Source organism: Diospyros lotus, chromosome 13 (assembly GCF_014633365.1).
Source record: "Diospyros lotus cultivar Yz01 chromosome 13, ASM1463336v1, whole genome shotgun sequence".
NCBI lineage: Eukaryota > Viridiplantae > Streptophyta > Magnoliopsida > Ericales > Ebenaceae > Diospyros > Diospyros lotus.
In genome coordinates, this window is record NC_068350.1 from 34,989,801 (window position 1) to 35,014,721 (window position 24,921).

At 37.3% G+C, this 24,921-nt stretch overlaps 1 protein-coding gene across 4 annotated transcripts; it reads left to right on the forward strand.

Annotated features, from left to right (window-relative positions):
- Window positions 1–1,671: 1,671 nt before the first annotated feature.
- LOC127788822 (putative SWI/SNF-related matrix-associated actin-dependent regulator of chromatin subfamily A member 3-like 1) lies at window positions 1,672–23,956 on the forward strand. 4 transcript variants are annotated; one of them, XM_052317452.1, is made up of 4 exons: window positions 1,672–3,427; window positions 4,175–4,466; window positions 5,265–6,063; window positions 22,044–23,956. In XM_052317452.1, the coding sequence occupies exons 1-4, from the start codon at window positions 1,838–1,840 to the stop codon at window positions 22,072–22,074; spliced, it is 2,712 nt and encodes a 903-aa protein (XP_052173412.1). In that variant the 5' UTR covers window positions 1,672–1,837; the 3' UTR covers window positions 22,075–23,956. The 4 variants fall into 4 exon arrangements, with proteins under 4 accessions (XP_052173412.1, XP_052173413.1, XP_052173415.1 ...); XM_052317453.1 differs by lacking the exon at window positions 22,044–23,956 and adding an exon at window positions 19,138–19,747; XM_052317455.1 differs by lacking the exon at window positions 22,044–23,956 and adding an exon at window positions 6,575–7,111.
- The last annotated feature ends 965 nt before the right edge of the window (window positions 23,957–24,921 follow it).

Sequence of the window (24,921 nt, forward strand, 5' to 3'; positions counted from 1 at the left end):
GAATTTAGTGAAAACCATAAATAAACCATACCCATTGAAATAGTGTTTGATTTTTTTCCAAACCAAACTATTATCCAGTCAAACGATTTTTAACCGCATTGATCGATTCGGTTTTGGTTCAATTCGGTTCTCCACGATTTTGGTTGCAATTGCGATCCCTACTTCTAAGAGTAGCCTAGTGATTAAAGCCTACAAGGACCTTTTCTATAATTAAGATTCAAGAGAGTTTGCATATAAATTTTTATGTTCTTACGAGTTTGCATATAAATTTTTATGTTCTTACCTATAATGTGTGATTTGTTGACTTGACGATACACAATGGCACACTCTTAAGAATTAATGAGTAGAACCAATATGGAACCTAGCAAATAATACTAAGTTGACAAGTAATATTACTTTATGTCCCTAGTAACATGAAAGAATTTTTGGTAAGCCTTTTAAACAAGTAAGGATTTGCTTTGAGGCCTCTCTAATATGAACTTTTTCATGTTTAAATCAATAATTAGCAGAGCTTCTAAGCTATGCGGGATAGGTTGTCAAAGAAGGTGACTAGAGAGAAAGGAGAGAGAGAATTGAGCTCTTTTATTGTCGAAGAAGATAAATAGAAAAAAAATAGATAAAGAGGTAGTGATTGAGAGGAGAGAGATAAAGTATGCTTAATTTGATCAAATTGTAAGCTCATGTTGTAAATCACATCTTCATTTAATGATGAAATTTAATTGAATATAATCATATTCTAAAATTGAAAGAACAAAATACAATTTGAATTTTTTAAAATGAATTTTTACCCTATATAGTATGGTTATCATGATGTGAGAGGGTTGAGCTTCAAAGATACATGGGCTTAGTAAATTTTAATGGGCCGAAATGTTTTGTAAATAGAAGAAAACCGTACTGGGCCTAAATTGGCAAGGAAAATGAATTGGGCTTAATTTTAGGAGAACGTGGTAGGATTAAGGATTTCGATTGGTCGGTAATTACCTATTTACATACTTATTTAAATAAATTATATGCATGTATTTTATTATTTATAGTTATTTTAATTTAAAGGGGAAATTGGGACCACTCACTAAGCAGCATTTACATATTTGTTTTAACCATTGAGTGTGGATTATTGGAATTTATTCTATGCCAATTCTAAATTCAACGTAAAGTGAGAACATTATTAATAACATAACGTAACACATTGTTACCATATATATATATATATTTATAGGCGAGTTAAGGAGAATTTTGCTTGTGAACCAACCAACCATACTATAACTGGGTTCTCGTGAATCAATTCCTTCAAATTAAAACTGTAGAAAGAACCAAATAGTCTGTAGCATTATGATGACATGGATATACACATACACCAACATGATTATTATAAAAAAAATATTATTGATATATCATTATATATTTTGGACTATACAATAATATATTAATATTTAAAATATCCCTCACTGAAGGCAATGAGGCGCTATGAGACAGTGAGACGTATGATTAAAATATCTCTAATCCAAAGCGGTGAGACCCGAAAATGAGGCATGAAAGATATTTATGTTCTTTATATGTATTACGTAGTTTAAAATATATATAAATTAATAAATTATGCACAAACAGCATGATCAATGAGAAATAGAGGCATACGTCCGTTACTAATTATAATAACTCTGGGGCATTCGCATGTTTGTACAATTGTACTATCGGTCGCAATTTCTATCCCCAAAACCGCCTTTCCCTTTTCAAAAAACAGAGCACTCTTCAAGCACCGTACGGAGAACGGTGGAGAAACGGTCGGCCAGCAAAACCCTAGTGAAACTTCTGACCCTCAATCCAAATTCTGGGGCATCGGATGGGATCGGACGTCGAAAGCGATCCGGTAGGGTTTTTCATGAGTCTCGAGCGGTGGCCTGGAGACATGGACTGTGATGACGGCGGCGGCGGCGGCGGCGGAGATGATATGGGTCCGGCGTCGCAGTCGTCGGAGACCTACTTGCTCGGTTTCGTCATAGTGAACATCGTTGGCTTGCAGTACTACACCGGCACGATCAGCGGCCGGGAAATGGTGTGCCTGGTCCGCGAGCCCTTGAATCCCTACGACCCGAACGCGATTAAGGTGCTCAACACCAGGACGGTTCAGGTTGGCCACGTGGAGCGCTATGCAGCGATGGTTCTCGCGCCGTTGATGGACCAGAATTTGATCACCGTCGAAGGCATTGTTCCCAACACTCCGGCGAGGGGTAGCCGCTACAGGATTCCGGTTCAAATCCATATATTTGCCTTCAGGGAGTCATTTTCCAGGGTCAAGTCTGCGATTTCGCGAGGTGGCTTGCAGTTGATTTCGAGCAACGACGCGTCTTTTACCTTGTCGCAGGCGGTTGTGGTTAAGGAGAGGAAGGCCAGCCAGGACGGCAGGAGCGTGGATGAGATATTTAAACTGGTGGACGAGAATGTCAGTAATAAATCCGCAATGGAGGCGCTGGAGCCACCCAAAGAAGTTATCAAATCGGAGCTTTTCTTGCACCAGAAGGAAGGCTTGGGGTGGATGGTTCACAGGGAGAATTCTTGCGAGTTGCCTCCATTCTGGGAGGAGAAAGATGGTGCTTATGTCAATGTGTTGACTAACTATCAGACCCGTACCCGGCCTGAACCTCTACGGGGTGGAATTTTTGCGGATGACATGGGGTTGGGTAAAACTCTCACATTGCTTTCTTTGATTGCCATTGATAAATGTGGTTGTGCAAGTCCCTTTTCAGTTAATAGCAGTAGAGAAATTGCAGAACAAAGTGAGGGAACAGATGGGAAGGATGATAAATTGGTTGTTTTGGGTAGCAAGAAGTTGAAGAGGGGGAGGGTAAGTAAAAATGATAGTAGTTCACGGAAGACAAAAAAGACTGAAGCTACCCATTTTGATAAAATAGCGAAAGGAAAATCTGTTGGTGGATTAGATAGTTGTGCTGATGCTTCAACTTTAAAACCAACACTAATTGTGTGTCCTCCCTCTGTGTTTTCGACATGGGTGACACAGTTGGAAGAACACACTAGACCGGGAAAGTTTAAGGTGTATATGTATTATGGGGAACGGACAAAAGATGTACAGGAGCTTCAGAAGTATGACATTGTTTTAACAACCTATAGCACTCTAGCCTGTGAAGAACCCGGGGATGGATTACCTATGAAGAAGATAAAGTGGTGGCGAGTCATTCTGGATGAGGCACATGTGATTAAGAATGCAAATTCCCAACAAAGCCGTGCTGTTACTAGCCTGAATGCTGAGCGGAGGTGGGTTGTGACAGGGACACCAATACAAAATGGCTCATTGGATTTATTCTCTCTCATGGCATTCTTGAGGTTTGAACCTTTCTCAATTAAAAGCTACTGGAATAGCTTGGTTCAGAGGCCACTTTCTCACGGAAATGAGAAAGGGCTTTCGCGCTTGCAGGTAATAACACATTCTATTTGTTTCTTAACCCTGAAGCTGTTGCCTGCCTTGTTGAATTTAGAATTGGCACATTAGATGTTGTGAGATTTTTTTTCTGTTAACTTGGGAAATGTCTTCCTGCTATTATGTTGGACGTTTCTCTGCTTTGTGGATGAATCTTCCATGCTATGAATATTCAACTTCTTAACATTAGTTACTACAGTTGAATAAATTTAATTGGTCCAGCAACCAGGGTTTTGCATTTCCACATAACCACTGGAGGCTTCTCAGTTTGGGGTGGGGATATTCCTCTTGGCATGTTGATTAGCAGTCATGCAGTCCATCAGTTTATGGATTGAATTGATAGGGATGGCAGATTATGTGATTCTAGCTATGCTGCTGGGATAGATCATGTTACATCAAGAAATAAAAAGCAAACAGATATGTAATAAAACTTTTCAATTCTTTTATATAACTTTAGGAGTTAATCAGAATGCTATCTGAAAAGGAAATGATAGGTATTATATTGGGAAAAACAAAATTATAGTCTCTTGGAGCAGGATTAAAGATGACAAAGATTGCTTAGTCATCTAAAGCTTCTATAACATAGTCTTCAATGGACTTCTTGGAATTGTATGGTCAGTTCAATTTGTGCTACACGTGCTTTTAATTTTCTCTTGCTTTATTATTTTTTTTTTTTAGATTTTGATTGCTTGGGTATTTTTCACCTGATAATGCTTCTCATTCATTGTGCTTAATGTGAATTAGGTTCTAATGGCAACCATTTCACTGAGGAGAACAAAAGACAAGGCTTTAATTGGGTTGCCACCTAAAACTATGGAAACCTGTTTCGTGGAACTTTCAGCTGAAGAGCGTGAGCTGTATGATCTGATGGAAAATGAGGCAAAGGGTGTTGTTCGGAACTATATCCATGCTGGTAGTGTTACAAGCAATTACTCAACTGTGCTAGGTATAATTTTACGGCTACGCCAAATTTGTACAGATATGGCCTTGTGTCCTTCAGATCTGAAATCATTTCTTCCATCCAACAATATTGGAGGTATTTAACTTGATACTCTTCACTTTTCTTTTTTCGGTTTTTGCTGTTTACTAGTTATGCTGTTGTTCAAATATCTCATTGATTCTGTATTATGGATGGCAGAGAATTCAGTTGTTTGTTTATTGTTACACTTCTTGTTGCTTACCCATATTATTGTATCATTTTTGTTTGTTTCTTTCTTTCATGTTTTTGGCCTTCTGAGTTTCTCTTAGTCAGTTGATGCCCAATTTTTCTTGTTTGAGGTGTTTTTACCATCTAATTGTTCTCAACCAGGTACCATTCTTGTTTTTCCATATAGTCTTGTTCCTTTTCTTCTGTTGATTAATGAATTGTTAAAGTTCTCTACTGTAAGGAGAAGATACCATATTATGCTTGAACAAAATGAGCACGCAAGTGAAAAGTTAAAACGTGTCATTTTGTGGCTGTCATAGCTGATGTTTTAGCTGTTTTATTTATTTATTTTTTGTGGTACATATACTTCTATTGAGAGTTTGGCTTGCTTCTAGTGGGGCATAATGTGCTGTGAATATCAAAATAGGAAAGGTGAGAAATAGGAAAAAGCATGTGTAATCTGTTTTGTTCTTTCTATAGAAGGTCTTCTGACTTTGCATGCATGAGTGAGGGCAAGAATGGAAAAGAAAGACCATTGTCTCAATGTCAATAGAAAACAGGGAAATTTTTGTCTTATTTCTCTCCATGCACTATCTAGAAGACTGGAGATTTTCTTTGCTGCTTTTGTTCATCTCATGCAATGTACACATATTGAGTTCTGATGACTTCTCAATTCCATCATACCAGATGTATCCAACAATCCAGAATTGCTGAGAAAGATGGTTTCATTGCTGCAAGATGGAGAGGACTTAGATTGTCCAATTTGTATTTGTCCTCCAAATGATGTTGTTATTACATGTTGTGCTCACATCTTTTGTCGGTCCTGCATCTTAAAAACCCTCAAACGTACTAAACCATGCTGCCCGTTATGTCGTCGTCCACTGTCAGAGACTGATCTCTTCTCTTCCCTACCGGATTCCTCTGACACAGACAACTCCAAAGTTACCCGTTCTTCTACATCTTCAAAAGTGTTCTCTCTCTTAAAACTCCTTTCAGCATCAAGGGATCAAAACCCTACAACTAAATCAGTTGTTTTCTCTCAATTCCGTAAAATGTTGATTTTGCTTGAAGAGCCACTAAAAGCAGCTGGTTTTAAGGTGCTGCGCTTAGATGGAACAATGAATGCAAAAAGGAGAGCTCACATAATCCAAGAATTTGAGCTCCCAGCACCAGATGGACCTACAGTTTTACTTGCAAGCCTGAAAGCTTCATGTGCTGGTATAAATCTTACAGCTGCTTCTAGGGTGTACTTGTTGGAGCCATGGTGGAACCCAGCTGTTGAGGAGCAAGCCATGGATCGGGTCTACCGGATTGGACAGAAGGAGGATGTGAAGATTGTGAGGATGATTGCTCGAAATAGCATTGAAGAGAGGATATTGGAATTGCAAGAGAAAAAGAAGAAGCTGGCTAGAGAAGCTTTTGGTAGGAGGGGCCTAAAGGATAGGAGGGATATAAACATTGATGATCTCCAAACCCTGATGTCCTTGTGAGTTACTCTTGAATCTTGCAGTAGTTGACCTGCATGTTATATTTGCTTATATGTGTAAATAATCAAACTTTCCATTTCACATGAAGCTTTTGTACTTTTCTGGCATGTGTGTGCACATCTGCCAAAACATACAAATACAAAGCACGTATGCATGGTAGGATCTGACTTTCCATGTATTCCCGATCATCTAAGGGAAAGAGTGTCAGAAATGAATCTCAAATTCTTATATTTTTGTCTTAAATTTGGTGTAAGTAGATATTAGAAATGGAAAAGCATGAAGTATATTTTTGTGGTGAATGGTTCTATGGTCATTCAATTTTCTTTTTGGGGATGGGGGTCGGCTCCTTATTGTCAACATCATCTCTTATTCTATTATGACCTATTATGGAATCTTTACAGAATATTGCTTTGTCAGGTTCTCATTCTGTTTGTATATATTGCATTTATTTGTGATCCATGTCTTTTTGCTGTTCATGTATGGGGATTAACTTATTGCTGTCTTGAACAGCTGAAATGTGTGGCACATATAATGATCAATGGGGTTTACTTCCAATCAAATGGCAAGTCAGGATTTCTTTCGTTGGCATAAGTGGATTAAAATTCTGAAAAGCATACAGTTGGCTGCATCCTCCCCGTGCCCCCCCAATATAATCAAACCCCCCTGGGTGGAATGCATTTGTCTAACTGTCCGATGCCATGCCATCATGATAGAAGTGAAGGAAACTTGGCTTAATCATTGTTTAACACTTGCAGAGATTGGTTAATCTTTCTATGTATAAAAAATTAACCTTATTTTTTTATTTGTTTTGTTTACCACCTGGATTTCATCCTATTTATGTCAGGAACGTAATCCTTGTATGAGGGCTATTTGGTACTTTTGGCTTTATAGTTATAGTAGTTGTATTGATAGCAAGCTACGATAGATTGTACATTTGAAATGGCATCCTCAACGGCGCCAATTCATTAACTACCACCTATGCTGGATTAGTACATAAACTAATTCAGCTGAATGATAAAGAGAAACATTTTCAAATATATTCTCTCTTTTCTCTCTCTTGATCTTGCTTCTTTCTTGCCGATTTCTGTTCTTTCTCCTCTGATTTTCTCTCCAATTTCCCCCTAATTTCTGCCCTAAATTCTCTCAATTAGCAGAGAATTTCCCTGTCAGATCTGAGTTTTGTTGTTTATATACGGGGATTAACTTATTGCTGTCTTGAACAGCTGAATGTGTGGCACATATAATGATCAATGGGGTTTACTTCCAATCAAATGGCAAGTCAGGATTTCTTTTGTTGGCATAAATGGATTAAAATTCTGAAAAGCAGATATTTGGCTGCATTCCCCCCCCTGGTGGTTGGAATGTATTTGTCTAACTGTCCCATGCCATGCCATCATGATAGAAGTGAAGGAAACTTGGCTTAACCATTGTTTAACACTTGCAGTGATTGGTTAATCTTTCTATGTATAAAAAATTACCTTTATTTTTTTTATCCGTTTTGTTTACCACTTGGATTTCATCCTATTTATTGATTTGTTTTTTTTTTCCTTTTTCATACATATACATGTGTGCGTGTTTGTATTTTTTGGGGCAGGGGATAAGGGGTATTGGCAACCAGTTAACGGTCAACAATTCAATCATGGTCTTTGAATTAGTCTATAATTCCTTTTGAAAACTACTTTTTTTTCCCCCAGATTTAGTACTGCTGAAGGTACCTTCTTAGGATTAGGAGCATTAGGATTCTCTCAATTCAATGCCAATCTCACACACTCTCACTCGATATCAAACACAACAACAGAAATGAAAATCAGTATATAAATCAGTAAGAGAATAAGGGAAAGAAACAACCAAACCACAAAAGAGACAAGGGTTTATCTTGGTTCAGGCTGCGGAAACAGCCCTACATCCAGCCTCGGTCCGAGAGCAATTCTGCTAGAAATCCAATCAAGAATCAATACACAAGAAACCCTCTCTATCTTGCTCACGAGTACAATCCTCTATGGAGATTACAAAGAACTAACTGCTCACGAGTACAATCCTGTATTAGAGAATAAGATGAATGATGATGTCTCAAGACTTCCCATGCCCTCTATTTATAAAGGATTTGGGCGGTAAATACAAGGGTGGTTAATAAACTAACACAAAGTCTATACTACCCTTACATAACCAATTTAATTAGAAATAACCTAACTAACTCAATTGCTGGTTATATCTCCAATCTAACTAACCGGTTTCTTCTGATTCTTCCTGATCTTCTAAAATGTACTCAATGCAAAACTTCAACATACCCTTTTCAGTTCAATCCTAATCATCGCTTTGCTTCTTAACTAGTCAATTCACTTCTATCCATATGTTTCTCCATGCAATTGATGGTACTATATATTCAATCTTACGCTGCCCATTATTAGCACAATGCCAACTAGACCATGTGATATTTCAATTCTTCGTGTTGGAAGAATCTGTAAGATTGTAATTCTTTCTAGTCTTCTTGTCACGACCCCAAGGATTCCCTAGAATATAATAGTAATAATGTATTATATATATTTCTCTTTTGGTTGTACATTGCTGTTGTAGTAGTTATACCTTTCAGTTATATTTGTAACTGAAAGGATAGAGTAGCCTATAAATAGGTTAGATCAATTAAAGAATGACATAGTTGAATAATAATTGAATTTTGTTTCTCTCTCAACTTCTCTGATCTCTCTCCTGATTCCCTCTGGTTCTCTCTGTTCTATTTGGATCCTCCCCCATTTCTGGCTGTTTCTCCCTCCATTTCTGTTTTAATTTTCCCCCAGATTTTTCCAATTTCCCATCCAAACCCTAGGTGCATGACATTTGGTATCAAAACCAATGGTTCTTGGCTGTGATGTGGACAAGTATCGGCTGTTAATTGAAGCAGATCCAGGTGATTTCTGGTTGTTGATCCAGACTGACAGTCCTCAGCTACTGCATTGTGGGATTCAAGAAGTCGATCTCAGAAGTGGAAGTCAAGCGATTGTTGAACAACGGCCATTGCTGATCATAAGTGGTCTTAGCGAAGCAGATCCAATTGATTCTCAGGAAGCTATAATTGAGCCACTCGAATCTAAGGAGGCCGTTATTATTGGCTGTTGATCTAGGCAATTCGGAGCAGCAGAATTGTTTGATTCGTGGCTGTTGATAGGTGATTCTTAGTAGTAAATAGTAAGTCCAATCCGACTTGAAGACATCAAAGACAAATCGTAATCGCGTAGAGTAGCTGATCCTTTGAAGGCGAAGTAGAGCAAATCAATTTTTGGCTAACAATCAAGCGCATTTTAGCATTGATTTCGTGACACTGATTTAGAGGCAATTATCAAGAGGTTGTTTAGAGCCAATTGAGTTACAGGTTGTGGATTAAGGTGATTCTCATTGAAGGTGAACAGAGTGACTTCAAAGAATTTGAACTATGGAGATGGATACAGGATTCGAGACGGAATGCACTAAAATTCATCAAATGCTGGGCGGAATTTTGATTCTAATTTCAAAGAGATTTCAGGTTAGTATACCAGTGGAATGTTTTTCAAGATCTACTATAGAACCAATTCGAGCAAGCACTGGAAGCCTACCTAATGTTGCCAGTTTGCAGAAAGCGGATGAATTAGCACTGGATATGCCAGCTATAAATCAGGTTGGAGATGAGAGTTGCAATGAAGAGTTCAATAAACTTAAACAAACAGGCTTTGTTCTGGATTACCAGGTCAGATTTGAGGAATTGAAATCACTGATGCTTAATTCCCATCCAATCTTGAAAAAGTCTTATTTTGTAACGATATTCATCAGTGGTCTAAGCGATGAGCTGAGGTCTATTGTGAAAATGATGAATCCTGTCACGATAAAACAAGCAGTTGAGAAGGCTAGGTTGTAAGAAGTGGTGTTAGAAGCCATTTATAGAAAGCATAAGCTACAACCTAAAAGTTATACTATGCGCAGCTAGTAGATTGAAGGTACTTCTAATGCTGTTGGGGTCCTAAGATTAGGCGTGGTAGTTGCAGGAAGTGAGGAAAGACCTGAATTGGATCAAACAATTCAGGATTACAAGAAAGGAATGGCAGTTACTGGAGAAGTTATTGAGGCTCCACTGGAGGAGAAATCTGTTGAGATGAATTTGGTTACAGTTTTCAAGAGACCAGAGGAAGAGTTAATAAATCAAGTTGTGCCTAACTGCCTATTGAGAGGTTGCAGGAGAAAAATGAGGAATTACTTGATGGATTGCTAGAGGAAGCAAAGTCCATAGCTTTGGTTAAAGCATACATCAAAAAGGATCAGTTTCCGGTGTTGGTTTTATTAGAGATGGAACTAGTGAAGCGAGTCTATGCTTCTCAATTGTTGCATTTGTGGGATATTGTAGATGTCTTGGCAGTTGACTTGGTCTTAGCAAAGGTCAAGGAAATTATTGAAATTTATAGATCAATGGGAGAAGCCAGCTTTGACGTGGAGATCTTCGAGGTCTACATTTTAGGTTTGCAAGAAAAGCAAAAGAAAAGGAGCGTAAGAGAAAAGAAGAAAGGCTTAGAAGGAGAAAGAAAGAAAGGAAAAAGAGAAGGGTAAACCAGATAGAGATTGGATGAAGAACATGGCCAATCACTATAAGTTCTTCGGGACAAAAACTCTTTCAAGGAGGGGGGAATTGTCACAACCCCAAGGATCCCCTAGGATATAATAGTAATTATGTATTATATATATTTCTCTTTTGGTTGTACATTGCTGTTGTAGCAGTTGTACCTTTTAGTTGTATTGTAACTGAAAGGATAGAGTAGCCTATAAATAAGTTAGATCAATTAGAGAATGACATAGTTGAATGATAAATGAATTTTGTTTCTCTCTCAACTTTTATGTTCTCTCTCCCGATTCCCTTTGATTTTCTCCCTATCTTTGTTTTGTCTGAATCCTCCCTCATTTTTGTCTATTTCCCCCTTCATTTCTATTCTAATTCTCCCTTGGATTCTTCCAATTTCCCATCCAAACCCTAGGTACATGACATTATGTCATGACCCCAAGGGCATATTAGTCATAGTATATTTTACATGTAATAGCTAGGTGATGTACTTTTCTTCTTTACCTATTTGTACCTTTCAGTTGTTCTAATAACTAAAAGCTTAGACAGCCTATATATAGGCTAGAGTAGGGAGAGAATTGCATTGTGGAATGATATCTGATTTCTTCCCTCTCAAATTCACTATGCCTCTCTATTCTCTCTCTGAATTCTCTCTCCATTCTTCTGATTTCTCCCTCCCTTTCTATCCCCTCTCCCCCAATTTCTTCTAAATTCCTGTCTGGACAAATGAAAAACTGAGCTTATTCAAGTATCAAAGAGGGATGACTCGATGGAAAGAAGCTCTGATCTATTTCTGTGATAATGAGATGTATTTACACACATTACAACACAGAACATCTCCAGAAAAATGGGACTATTTATCTCCTAACTTGGTTAGGATAAGGTGCCAAGTTCCACATCTAAATCTAGATTATGCTCAGGGGTAGTTAGGCATATAAAAGTTGGCAATAAAGCCAAATGACATCCTTGGCTAACCCCTTTAGGTCAGTGCCTCTTTACCGCATCCTAGTTATATCCACAGGGCACCTAATTTAGCCTAGGTTGAGGCAGGGCCTGGGGGTCCACATTGCTGGTGCCAAGGTACGTGATGATGACTATCAAGTCCCTAAAAATGCATGATGGTGGCAAAGAGTTAATGCTTGGTTAAGATTCTCATCCTTCTTGAATTATAATGACAAAGAGAGATTGATGTGGTGTCTGATCAAGAAATTTCTGATGCATAAACAAGTAATTAGGTTGAAACTGTTCAACCTCGTCTAGGTTTTATCCCAAATGCATCCTATCAAATCAAGGTGTTGTGAGCTGTGGTGTGGAGTTAGGTTACTTGCTCAAATTAGGGGTGTTGGTGCAAGAGTGGGAGAGTTTCAACTAAACCAAGTGATTCTCAACCAGTTTGACTTGGTTGTGTAGGCTAGACTTCTCAGAAATTTGCTTGTGTATGTGAACCTAGTGTAAATCCTACTTTTTGTTCTTTTGAGGGCTTTATCCCACTGGTATGTATCTCCACTGCAAGTTAGCCAATAAAAATGTGGGGATAAGATTGAGAAGACCTATCTGTCACTGAAATTGTAAGAGTAGCAGTTTGGTCGATGTCTTCCCTTTTATCATTTCTTTTCATTTGTTTGCTTAGATTGTCTTAACTACCTTACATGGTAGGACAGTTGGAATCTGGTGCATTTAGCCAAAAGCATATTTGCTTATTTTTATTTCAGCTTGATAAATTGACATTTTCTTTTATTTTACTTATATGGTTCCCAATTCCATTTCAGGTATTAGTAGGTGATGAAAGAAGTACGGCCCATACACTAATTTATGTTGCCCCTATTTCTAGATTTTTTTCTTTTGCTTGTTCTACAATTTTACTCCAAGGATTGGTAGATATTAGAGATTAATTTAAGAGATAGATGATAGAAGTAATCAATAGATTTAAGGAAAAGATAAAATTTTATGTCTATCTTTAAAGTTCTTTATTTTCGGTTGTGTCTTAGTATCTAGTTGAGTGAGCTAAGTGAAAGTGTTATTTTGTCCTCTTGCATAGGTAGGCCTGATGGATGACACAAACATATTTTTATCGCTTCTCTCCATCTATTCTTCATTTCATGTTATTTGTGTTTATTGTTTTAATATGGTTTCAGGGCAAGTTGATTTGATCTAATCCCACTCTTGTTCTGCAATGCACTATTTCTCCTTCAACTTTGTTAGTTGCAATTTTGTTGCAGCAATACTTGCTCGTGCTAGTAAAGAACTTAATGGCATTTGACGCCAATTTTTTTTTTTTCATTTGTAACAACAAGAAGTTTTGGTTTACATCCTCAACTCTTACCATAAAACCTCATTATGGACTTTGGTGCCAAGTTTTATCATTTTGTGACCATTGGTGTTGGATTAGATTTTCAATTCTTGCAAGGTAATTCCATTACTTATCAGGTGGCACAATGCATTTGATAACATTAACATGTTTTATGATTTATATTCAAGATGAATGTTAAAGATTGATCTCACACACACATGTATATTTCTCTTTTACATTCCCTCACTAAAGGGTTGTGTCGAGAAGGCATTTGACCTAAAATTTTGAGACATTGTTCTTTTGTATGAATTTGTATTATCAATGTGACTTTTATAAGTCAATTGACATTATGAATGTTGTGGCCATTGACCCTAACTTGCTTAGGATAAGGTGCAATTGATATTGATATTTTGCATCTTTTAGTATCTTAATTCCATTTCTTGGTATTTTGCATGCATGTGTGCTTGTGCGAGGGAGGAAGGGTTTATTTTCTTACTTCATTTACTATTGTTTTAACGTAAGGTAAAGATAGAGAAGACTTTTGTTTTTTATTTTATTTTATTTTTTGTTTGGTGAAGACTTTTTGTTTATTCTACTTAAGGTTTCATTGAGAATTTTAGAAACAAGCTTGAATTGTATGCAAGGGAATGCATTAATTTAGGTTCTCTTTGAACTTTGATTAATTTATAAATTTTTTTGTTGATTTCCAAAATTTTCAAAATGAAAAATGAAAATCATGTTTGATTTTGTGTGTGGTGTTTTAAAGAAAAATTGAAAACACAAGTGATAAAAAGGCAAAAAAGGAAATGCCCAAAACCTTACTTGTTAGGTGGCACAATACATTTTGATAACATTCATTTGTTTCATGATTTACAAGATGAAGGTTGAAGATTGATCTTGCACGCACATGCATATTTCTATTTTACATTCCCACACTAATTGGTTGTGTCAAGATGAAGGCATCCAATGTAAAATTTTGAGACATTGCTCTTTTGCGTGGATTTGTATTGTCAATGTGACGTTTAGATATCAATTGACATAATGGTTGCCATCCATCATCCCTAAAACTTGGTTAGGATAAAGTGCAGTATGATGCTTTCTCTTTTAATATCTCAATTCCATTTCTTGGTATTGTGCATGCTAGTGTGCTTGTGCGAGGGAGGGGAGGGCTTACTTTATTACTTCATTTTTATTGTTTTATCATCAGGTAAAGATAGAGAAGAATTATTATTTTTGTTTTTCCTTTTTTTCGTTTGTTGGGTGAAGACTTTTTGTTTTTCTACTTGCTTAAGGTTTCATTGAGAATTTAAGAAACAAGCTTGGATTTTATGTAAGGGAATGTATTAATTTTGGGTTTATTGAACTTTTATCAATTTCTAAAATTTTCTGTTAATTTCCAAAATTTCCAAAATTAAAATTGAAAACCATGTTTGATTTTGTTTGTGGTGTTAAAAAAAATGAAAACCCAAGTAAAAACAAAAAGCAAGAAAGGAAATGCCCAAAACCCTTTTCCCGTGTTGAGTTCATTCCATTTCTTCTCTCTCTCTCTCTCTATATATATATATAATTGTTGTGAATAGTGAAATTATATGAGCTGGGGTATGTTTGTGATATATGGGGATCTATGTATGCGTGTGCATGAGAGTAGCTTACCATATCAATCCGGTTGACGGCAGGCTAGTCAAGTAGCAGCAGATCAATCAAGGAGACCACTTCCTTGATAGATTAAGGAGTTATTAAGAAGTTTCCTAAGTTTAACTTAGGAAACTGTCATGTCCCTAATAGTAGTATAAGGGCAATATTGTAATAAGGATATAGTAATTGTTAGGCTTATAGTTGTATTGCACATGGGCGGATGATGGTTGGAGGCTATAAATAACCATTGCTGTAAGAGAGTGGGCATGCTTGATTTGAATGAATTCTTAGTTCTCATTTCTCTCTAAGACTCTCTCCAACCTCCCTCAAGTTCTCCCCCTTTCTCTCAATATCTCTTCCTCCTTCTACTGATTTCCCCCCTCCTATAATTCTGATTTCTTCTCCCAATTCCTATCACAACCCTAACTAACCCTAGGGTTGTGACAATTGGTATCAGAGCACCAATCCTTGGCTGTGATTTGATTCGATTTGAAGAGAGCCGTCCATTCAAGTTGTGAATTCTAGCAGTATGTGTTCAAGTTTTTGTCGGTTAAATCAACTTTAGTGATTCCGTTGGAGGAATTCTAGGCTGAGGATTTGGATTAAGGTCCAGATTGTGAAGACGTGTGAAAACGACCTGGCCAAGCCATTCCGACGGTGCTTCCGACAACTGCTGGAGCAATTTCAGCTGATTAGAATTAGCAGACGAGCAGGCCAGGCAACTCTAATTGGAAGTCCAACACTCTCGGTGAAATTGGTTAAGCAGCAAATTCAGGTGAGCCGATGAATTCAAGCATTCCAACAAATTCGATTGATCTCAACTATTGAAATCAAGGACTGATCCTAATCGAAAGGTAGAAGCAACTCTCAGCTTGGAATTGTAGTGGTTTGACGGAGATTCCAAACATTCTTTCAGTCGATTAAGGAAGGCGAAGCAAGTTCAGGAGATTCTGTAACCCTAGGTGATTGTAGTAGGCTGTGAGAAGGCGAAATTCAGCAAGCGATGGTTGTGCTAGAGTCAATTAACGTGTTACAGTGGCGCCAACTGAGTAATAGAGCCGATTGAAGAAGGTGCGGGGCTTAACCGATCATTGAAGCAAGCAACCCAGGCGATTCTGGTAGGAGAATGCCGATCGATTAATTGGCTGTAATTTCAGTTCGGAATTTGAAGGTGATTGGGCCAAGCAATTCCGACTTTCGGTGATTTTCCAGCATTCGAGATCGAGAAGCAACCAGGCGATCTTTGGTTGAATCTCAGATTTGACGTCCAAAGCTATTAAGTTTAGACGCTAACCACACTCGTTGATCCACAGTGAAGTAGATCTTGAACGGTAGTTGATCCATAGCGATCGGGTGTAGTGATTTCCAGTGATCTGTTTGGATTGGGAAATCGTTGAGATTGCAACTGTTGTTAGTCTTGATCGACTGTCAATTGCAGATCAAAGAAGATAGTAATGGCAGTTTAGAGGAGGCTGATCAAGTCGCAGTAGGAGTTTCAGGAAGCAGTTGTAGGATTGATCGAACAACTGAGTCGATCAATTGCAGGTGGTGCAAGCTGTAGGTGGAGTGAACTGAATTCAGGCGAATTCAGTTTCCCTGATTCCAGCAGAGGTGGTTTCTCAGCTATCGATCCTTGAGGCGATCGATTATCCACCTTTGATCTGAATTCTAATGGAAAATGACATGGGAATGAAGCAAATGGAATCTTAATGGCAGCAAGTGTCGGCAACAATGACAGAGAGGTCAAAACATATTAGACCTATAGAATCGATGGTGGATAAGAAGCTAGACACTATTGCCGATATGTTGCATGAGGAGTTCAGTCGCACTCGTGAAATTTGGGATGACTTCAGAAGATGGATGATGGACCAATACATGATAATGTGTGCGAGACAAAATCAGGTTAGATTACCTACTTGTCTACTTTCCAGGGAATACTCTGATCCAATTATTATAGAGAAGCTTCCATATCCTATGAGTAATCTTTATTCTCCTCATGAGTTTCTGAAAATGAAGTCGCCTAAGGAGAAGTCAAGCTTGTGGGAGGCCAAGTCACTGCTTGCTTTAGATTCTGGGCAGAAAAAGAAATATTCAGATTTAGGCAGCAATGACAAGAAGGATGATTGCAAAGTAGAGAGTAGTTTTGGTGGTGAACAACATTACATAGAGGGAAGCTGTAACAATCCGGTGGTTGGGACAACAGGTTCTGATTCCTTTGGAAAAGAAATTCTTGGTGAAGATGGACTAGATGACAATCACGGAAGCCCACAATAAGAAATGATTGATGCGGCCAATCAGAGAGCAATAGGAGGAGGAGGCAACAAGAGATTTTTGGAATTGGAGATAAACATCTCTGAATCTTTAGAATCTAAAATTGGTCTAGTTCTAAATAACACACATGCTCAATCAACGTCCACAACCCACAATGTTGAAGGGAACTCTGCTGCATTGATTGAGAAGTTAATTGATTGAGAAGTTAAAAGTAGAACTACTACCTCAAGATGCAACTACCGAAAGGCTAAGAGAGGAAACAAGGGCAGCATTTGAGGAACTGATCGAGGAAGCCAAAGCCAATCCGTTACCTCTTGTGATTAGAGTAGGGACGGAAGGATCGGATGGTGTTCCGAATTAGAATTCCAATAGAAATGGAACTAATGGTGGAGCTCCTAAGGATACTATGCCATTGTCTATGGTTTCGGATAATGCTGAGAATTCCTTAGCTGATGAGAGGGTGAAGACAGCACTAGCAGGAGGAAGTTTTGCAGATCTTAAATGGTGTCACCATGTTGCTGTCATTTCCAAAGATGTAAACCAAAATTCAAAAGGTGCAAACCAGTTTTTTATGTTGGAGGGAAGAGAGGTAAACAAGACAGGTGTTTCAGATAATTTTTCTTCCAGCCAAGGGAAATCTCCTATGAGTTATGACCCTATTAGGCATTTCCCTCTTCAGCAACAAATTCAAAGTTGTGAGTAATCTTGGCAAATGGCTGTAACGGGAGGAAAGCTAAGGAAGATAGATGCAGCAGTCAAAAGCTTGACCATGGAGAACAAAGCTGCTGCGGCTTTGTGCATTGCTGCATTTTTGCCTATTGCAATGACAGATGGAGAGATGACCGAAATTAATGTTGCAGCAACTCCTAGACTCGACATTTCTACATTGCTGCATTTTAAGACGTTTGCGGATATTGTTGCGAAAAAGGATGAAGAATTAAAGGACATGAGAACCACTGCAAATCTGTTATGCATACAGAATTTTTTCAAAACTTCTCCATCCAAGCTGTGGAAGAGAAGGAAAAAGGATATGGAAAGCTGTGGAGGTTTGGCATTTCTTGGGGACAAGAAATGTTTCAAGGCGGAGGGAATTGTTATGTCCCTAATAGTAGTATAAGGGCAATATTGTAATAAGGATATAGTAATTGTTAGGCTTATAGTTGTATTGCACATGAGCGGATGATGGCTGGAGGCTATAAATAAGCCATTGCTGTAAGAGAGTGGGCATGCTTGATTTGAATGAATTCTTAGTTCTCATTTCTCTCTAAGACTCTCTCCAATCTCCTTCAAGTTCTCCCCCTTTCTCTCAATATCTCTTCCTCCTTCTACTGATTTTTCCCCTCCTATAATTCTGATTTCTTCTCCCAATTCCTATCACAACCCTAACTAACCCTAGGGTTGTGACAGAAATTTTCTTAATGCTATAGCTTTCATAAAAATGTATATATGTTTTTTTGGTAGTGCTTGTAGATGGAATGTTTATAGCTTTGTATAGTTTCTTTCTGGGTCGTTCCTATCCACGATAAGAGGACCTTGTTCGTGTATATTGGTTTTTATTAACAAAGGAGAAGTATTATTTTTCTCTACAATAATAAACATAATTTATAATATATTATATTTTGTTATTATGATTAATCATAATAACAAACTATAATATATTATATTGTATTATTATAATTAATCATAATAATATAATTATATTAAAAATTGAAAAGAAACCCAAAAATCAAATGCAGTTTTTAGTTTCAGTTTTCCTTTTATGACAGCTAACTGCAAAATGGAACAAGTTTCATTTCCATTTTCCCATTGAATCGGACACAACATGAAAATATGAAATTCAACATTGATAATAAACACAAAAAAACTAACACCATTTTCAAATGACCCCTTAGAATTTAATTTTAATGGGGATAGTCACCTTGCTAGAAAAAAAAATTTCATCTCATTAGTTATATGAGAGTTCGCTTGGATTTTAAGTAAGAGAATGAATTAATTTAATGAATGAGTTAAATTTAACTTTAATGGCCATGGTGACCTTGCATTGAGAAAAAAATGACATTAGTGATATGATAGTTCACATAAGCTATTTATTACTATTATACATTTACAGTTGGCTTGTTTAGTCAAGCTTCTCTATGATGCATTTATTTGAATACCCTTTCTGAGAATTTGGAAGCTAGCTGGCTAGGACAAGTAATGCAATGATGAAGATTTCAATTTGTAGAGTACTTGTTTTGTCAGGCTTCTTTGCCTTGCAATTTATTAAAAACCCCTTCTGAAAACTTGGAAGCTACTTGGCAGGGACAACTAATGTAATGGAGGCTTCAAACACACAGCAACAAGAATCACGTGCCTTAATTTGAGTAGGTGTGGTTTGCTACTTGAATTCTAGACCTTTATGCATATTTATGCTTATGCATATTTATGCTTCACCATATCCTCTCTAAGGCTGTTATATTTTATGTCATGTCTAAGGGTTTCCTACCAAGTTCTTTGTACTCTCTCTCTAGATCTCATTTATTGTATCCACTTGACTCACAGTTACTTCTGTCAGTCTCTTTTTCACATGTTTAAATAATCTTAATTGTGACTCTTACATCTTATCTTCAATAGGCTTTACTCCAACCTTATCACATTCTTTTTTTGTCTTTTCTTGTATAACCACACATTCATTGCAACATTCTTATCTCAACAACACTGAGTTTGCATGTGTTGGTGTTTAACTGGCCAACATTTGAACCATACAACAACAATGGTCTTGTAATCATCAGATAAAACTTTCCTTTTAGCTTTAAAGGGATTTTATGATCACATAAAGTACTAGATATGAATGTACTTCACTTACCATCTTGAGTTGATTTTGTGAGTAACATCCTCCAATATCTCCTATTCTTTTTGAATTGATTCAAGGTAATGAAATTGATCTTTTTTTGGGGGTAACTTGATATTCAAGTTTCACAATAACAACATCCACACTAGTATTTTTTTGATGGATATCCACACTTGAATTTTTACTAAACTTACATTCTACATACTCAGTTTTCAACCTACTTATTCTAAATTTTTTGGATTCTAAGGTGTTTTCCATAATTTAAATGTATCATTCATGCCTTATTCCCTCTCACCCATTAAGCTAATATTTTTTGCAAGTAACGACTCCAAGACACTTCTTGGATGTGCTTTTGTGAGTTAATCCATCACAAGGGTAAAGAGATAAGGACTGAATACAGGGTCTTAATGTAATTCAATTGCAATTGAGAAGTCTTAGTATATCCTCAACAATTCCTAGCACATGTTTTTTTTCTTGGTAATACGTGTCCTTTTAAGCTTGTATATAGGCTATTGACTTTTTTTCTCCAACACCCTTCTCAAGACTTCTCTTGGACCTCATCACAAGCTTTTTCCATGTTTATAATATCATATGCAACTTTTTTCTTATTCTTTTTATTTTTTTAATCTCCAGACCCCTCCCCTTTCCATTAAGTATCTTAGTAAGTAGATAGTTACCATTGTTGAATTGCCAGGCACAAAATTAAATTGCTCCTAGGAGACCTTAGTTTCCTTCCTTAAACTTTACTCAATTACTATTTCCCATAGATTTATAGTGTGGTTCACAACCTTAAGCATCTCCTCTATTCTTATAAATAGGCACTAAAGTGCTCATTCTCCACTCATTTTATTTCATTAAATAAATTTGTTAACCAGAAAAAAGTGTTCTCTTCTCCCATTCATTTTCATACTTATATTGGGATGTTATTTGGTCCAATTGCTTTACTATTATTCATCTTTTTGTATGCTTCTTTTATTTTGTTTGGACAGATTTACTTATAGAATATTTAATTTCTATTTTCTTCTAAGTTTCTAAGATGTCCCTACAAAACACCTGTTCTACACTTCCATCGAATACTTTCGAGAAATACTCCTTCCATCTCTCCTTGCCCCCCCTCATGTTCTGCTTTTCGTTTTTTTATCTTTTATGCATTTCAATTGGCTCAAATCCCTTGTTTTTCTGTCTCTTACTTTAGTTCGTTTACATATCTCTTTCCCCAACTTTTTTATCAAGTCATTGGTATAGGTTTTCATAAGCTTTTGACTTTGCTTCACTGTCTGTGTTTTTTGTTTCTTTTTTGCCAACATATACCTAATCACTTTTTTTTGTTTGTGTTTATTGCGTGGATGTTATAGCAAGTTCTCTTGGTTTTGATTTTTTCTTGAACCTGTTCATTTACCACTGGGACTCTTTTTGGTTTGGAGCTTTTTATTTTGACTTTCTTAGAACTATTTTTGCCATTGTTTGGAAAGTAGTAGGTATCCTAGGTGTTGGATATGAACTCAATGGATGGTCATTTTTTGCTTGATATCTCAGTATATAATTAAAACCTCACAGCATCGTAGTATAGAAAAGGTTTGGGCATGCAAGTGTGAGAATGTGTAATGACCTCGTATGGTGAATGCTTAGGCATTTCATATGACAATGTGTACTTATGTTTAAGGGCAGTGATTGAATATGAAATGTATCTTACTTCTGAGCCTAGTTTTTTATGCAGGGGTATATTCTTTGATTTATTACTGTTTTTATTTTCTTATTTGTTTAGTTTTCGGTTAGTATTTATATTATTACATATGACCATCATGTGACTTTTAATATAGATGGATGGCTGAGATTAGAAGGTTTGTTTGTGATCAATGGCTGGGGTTTATTACTGTTGTAAGCCTAGTATAAATAGCCCTTTAAGACACTTTGTAGGCAGCCTTTGTACTCTGATTCACTGTTTTAGGTTTTGTTAAACTCTGGATCTGATTTTATCATTCCAACTTTGATCTTACCCTGTTTTAGCCCATGTTCTGCCCTTGTTTTACGTCACGACCCCAAGGGTATATTAGGCATTAGTATATCACATGTATTAGTTAGTGTTATACCTTACAGCTTTGCTCACTTGTACCTTTTAGTTGTAAAGCCTATAAATAGGCTTAATCCTAGAGAATTATTCATATAGTTGAATGATAATCTGAATTCTCTCTCTCAAATTTCTCTCTCTTGGTTCTCCCTAATTTCTCCCTCAGTTCTCTGTTCTCTCTCTCTCGATCTCCTCTGTTCTCCCTTCATTTCTGTCTAATTCTCCCTCGAATTCTTCCAATTTCCCATCCAAACCCTAGGTTCATGACATTTGGTATTAGAGCTGATTAATCCTCGGCTATGATTCCAGCAAACTTGTAGCAGTTGGTTTGGATTTTTGAAGGAGAATTCTGGCTGTTGATCCAGACTGGCGTTCCTCAGCTGCTGCGATTCAGGAAGGCAAAGGCAAATTCTAGAAACGGTTTCATAGACGCTGTAATTCAGGCAATTATCAAGAGGCTGTACAGAGCTGATGAAGTCCGGAAAGTGGTGGAGTCAAGCAATCCAGGGTCGAAGTTGAAGACGAAACAGATTCAGTGAAACAGTGATTTCCGATGATCCAGGCAACTTCTATTTGCTGCAACAGAGCTGATCAAAGAAGAATCCAGACCTGACGATTGGTCTCAGTTGTTAATAGGCGATTACTAGCAGTTGTTCTGATCCGATTTTGAAGACATCAGAAACTGATTGTAACTAAGCAGAGTAACTGATCCTTTGAAGGCGAAGCGGAGCAAGCAATTCTCGGCTGAAACGGAACTGATTGAGTCACAGGAGGTGATTCAGGAAGCTGAGCTAGAGGCGATTCTCAGGCTGTTGATTTCTCAATTCCGACTGTGACAGGTGGAATCCAGATTGCTGTAATTCAGATGTAGGCTGTGTCCCGACTGTAATTTTAACAATTCAAAGCAGCAGAGCTGATTTTTAAGGTAAATTGAGGAAATGGCGGAAGGCAACCACACGATGCAGACAGAATTTGATGCATACAGAGAAAGTTTTGATCGGCCAAAAACTGGACAATTTAATGAATATGATCGCCAAGAAGTTTCAGGCAATTCCGACTGAAACTGAGGTTAATTGGACTAAGTTTATGGAGGATAGATGTGACCAGTCTGGAGAGAAAGCAAGGACTGATGTGATTGCATAATTTCATAAACTAAAACAGGTTGGATCAGTGATGGAGTATCAGGACTGGTTTGAAGAATTAAGGTCCTTGATGTTGACTTTGCAACCTGCTTTAACGGAGCGGTACTTCATTTCCAATTTCATCAGTGGGCTTAAAGATGAACTACGGTCAACTGTCAAGATGATGCAGCCTGCCACCGTTAAGCAGGCTGCTGAGAAAACAAGGTTACACGAGCTTGCTTTAGAAGCAATATACAAAAAGCACGGGCTCCTACCTACCTATGACATCCGATTTGCAGGAAGTTGATGAATTACCTGCAATCAGCAGTATTTATCAGGTGATGGTTGATTCAGATGCTGGAGGCGATATTGTTGGAGATAGATTGACAGCTGATGCTGCAAAGGACGACAGTTTGCCTAATTGGAAATTTTCACTGCAGCTGCAGGTAGAGTTCAGGCCGGAGAAGTTGTTGAGGCTCCAATGAAGGAGAAATCTGTTGAAATGAATTCGGTTACAGTCATTAAGAATCCAGAAGAAGTGCTAATAAATCAAGATGTGCCTACTGAGAGGTTGCAGGAGAAGAATGAGGAATTATTGGATGGACTGACTGAGGAAGCAAAATTCATTATATTACCACTGGTGCTGGTCTTAGCAGAGGTTAAGGAAATTTCTGGAACTTACCTATCAAGTGGAGAAGAGAGCTGTGACATGGAGATTGTCGAGGTTTACATTTTATATTTGCAGGAAATGCAAATATAAGACGAAGAAGGAACGGAAGGAGAAAATGAAGAAGGATAAATCAGATAGTGAAAATTGGAATTGAATAAAAAAACGGCAGCACGATTGTTGTAATTTCTTGGGAACAAGAAACCTCTCAAGGAGGGGGGGATTGTCACAACCCCAAGCGTATATTAGGCCTAGTATATCACATGTATTAGTTAGTGTTATACCTTATAGCTTTGCTTGCTTGTACCTTTAAATTGTAAAGCCTATAAATAGGCTTAATCCTGGAGAATTAGTCATATAGTTGAATGATAATCTGAATTGCCTCTCTCAAATTCTCTCTTTCTCTCGGTTCTACCTAATTTCTCTCTCAGTTCTTTGTTATCTCTCTCTCAATCTCCTCTGTTCTCCCCTCATTTCTGTCTAATTCTCCCTCGGATTCTTTCAATTTCCCATCCAAACCCTTGGTAAACCCTAGGTCCGTGACATTTTACTGCTTCTTTATCTCTCACTACATCACTTTTTTTTTTTCCCCCTTTATTGCCCCAGGGGTTGGGGGTGGGTGGGTTGATGCTTTAAGTGACTGCCAAGTATGTTTCTTGGTCCATGTAGCCAACAAACTGACAAAACCAATGAGATAAAGAGCCTATCACTACAATTGAAATGAACTCAAGACATTTTATTAAATTTAGAAAATGAGAGAAGCTATAGTTTTGGTTCAAGATTAGAATATTCCCCTAGGCTAACTTTGATCCCACAAGTTGAGCTGAAAAACCAACCTTCGAAAGGAAGATGAGAATTAGGAGGGTGTACAAATTTGACTTGTTCCCTGCTTCCTTAACTTTCTCTTTCTACCAGGCCCTTGGTTCCCTGTTTAGCCCATATTTATTACATTAATTTAGCTGGCAGAGTCCCTAAGAAATAGGATGCTACCTTCTGTACCTTCAAATTTTACTATTGGTACACCAGTTAAATACCACAGACAATTATATGTCAAAATAAATTGCAACTGCTAAATTGACTTTTGTGAACAAACTTGAAAATTTTACAAGTCACATATTTGCCTTTTCAATTAAATCTTCAAGTTTAATTCATTAATTCCTTTCAAATTAAATGGATTTATCATGTGCAAATTGAACCTAGCTTCTATAGTGAAAATCCATAATCATCAGAATATAAGATGTAGTTTACCAAATAGCACTTGCACTTTATTACTGAATCTGTCTCCAACTAATTTGATCAACAAGACTTTTGCCAATTTGACTTGATTTTCTTGAACAAGTAATAGAATGGAGTAAGTTCTAGGAGTGATAACCTTTTAGTAGCCTAGTATGTATTGAAA

Bases quoted from the DNA above. Each gene is read 5' to 3' on its own strand.
- LOC127788822 (XM_052317452.1), top strand. From the start codon at position 1,838: ATGGGATCGGACGTCGAAAGCGATCCGGTAGGGTTTTTCATGAGTCTC. The intron at 3,428-4,174 runs GTAATAACACAT...AATGTGAATTAG, and splicing joins AAGGGCTTTCGCGCTTGCAG to GTTCTAATGGCAACCATTTC. The intron at 6,064-22,043 runs GTGAGTTACTCT...CTATGATTCCAG, and splicing joins CTCCAAACCCTGATGTCCTT to CAAACTTGTAGCAGTTGGTT.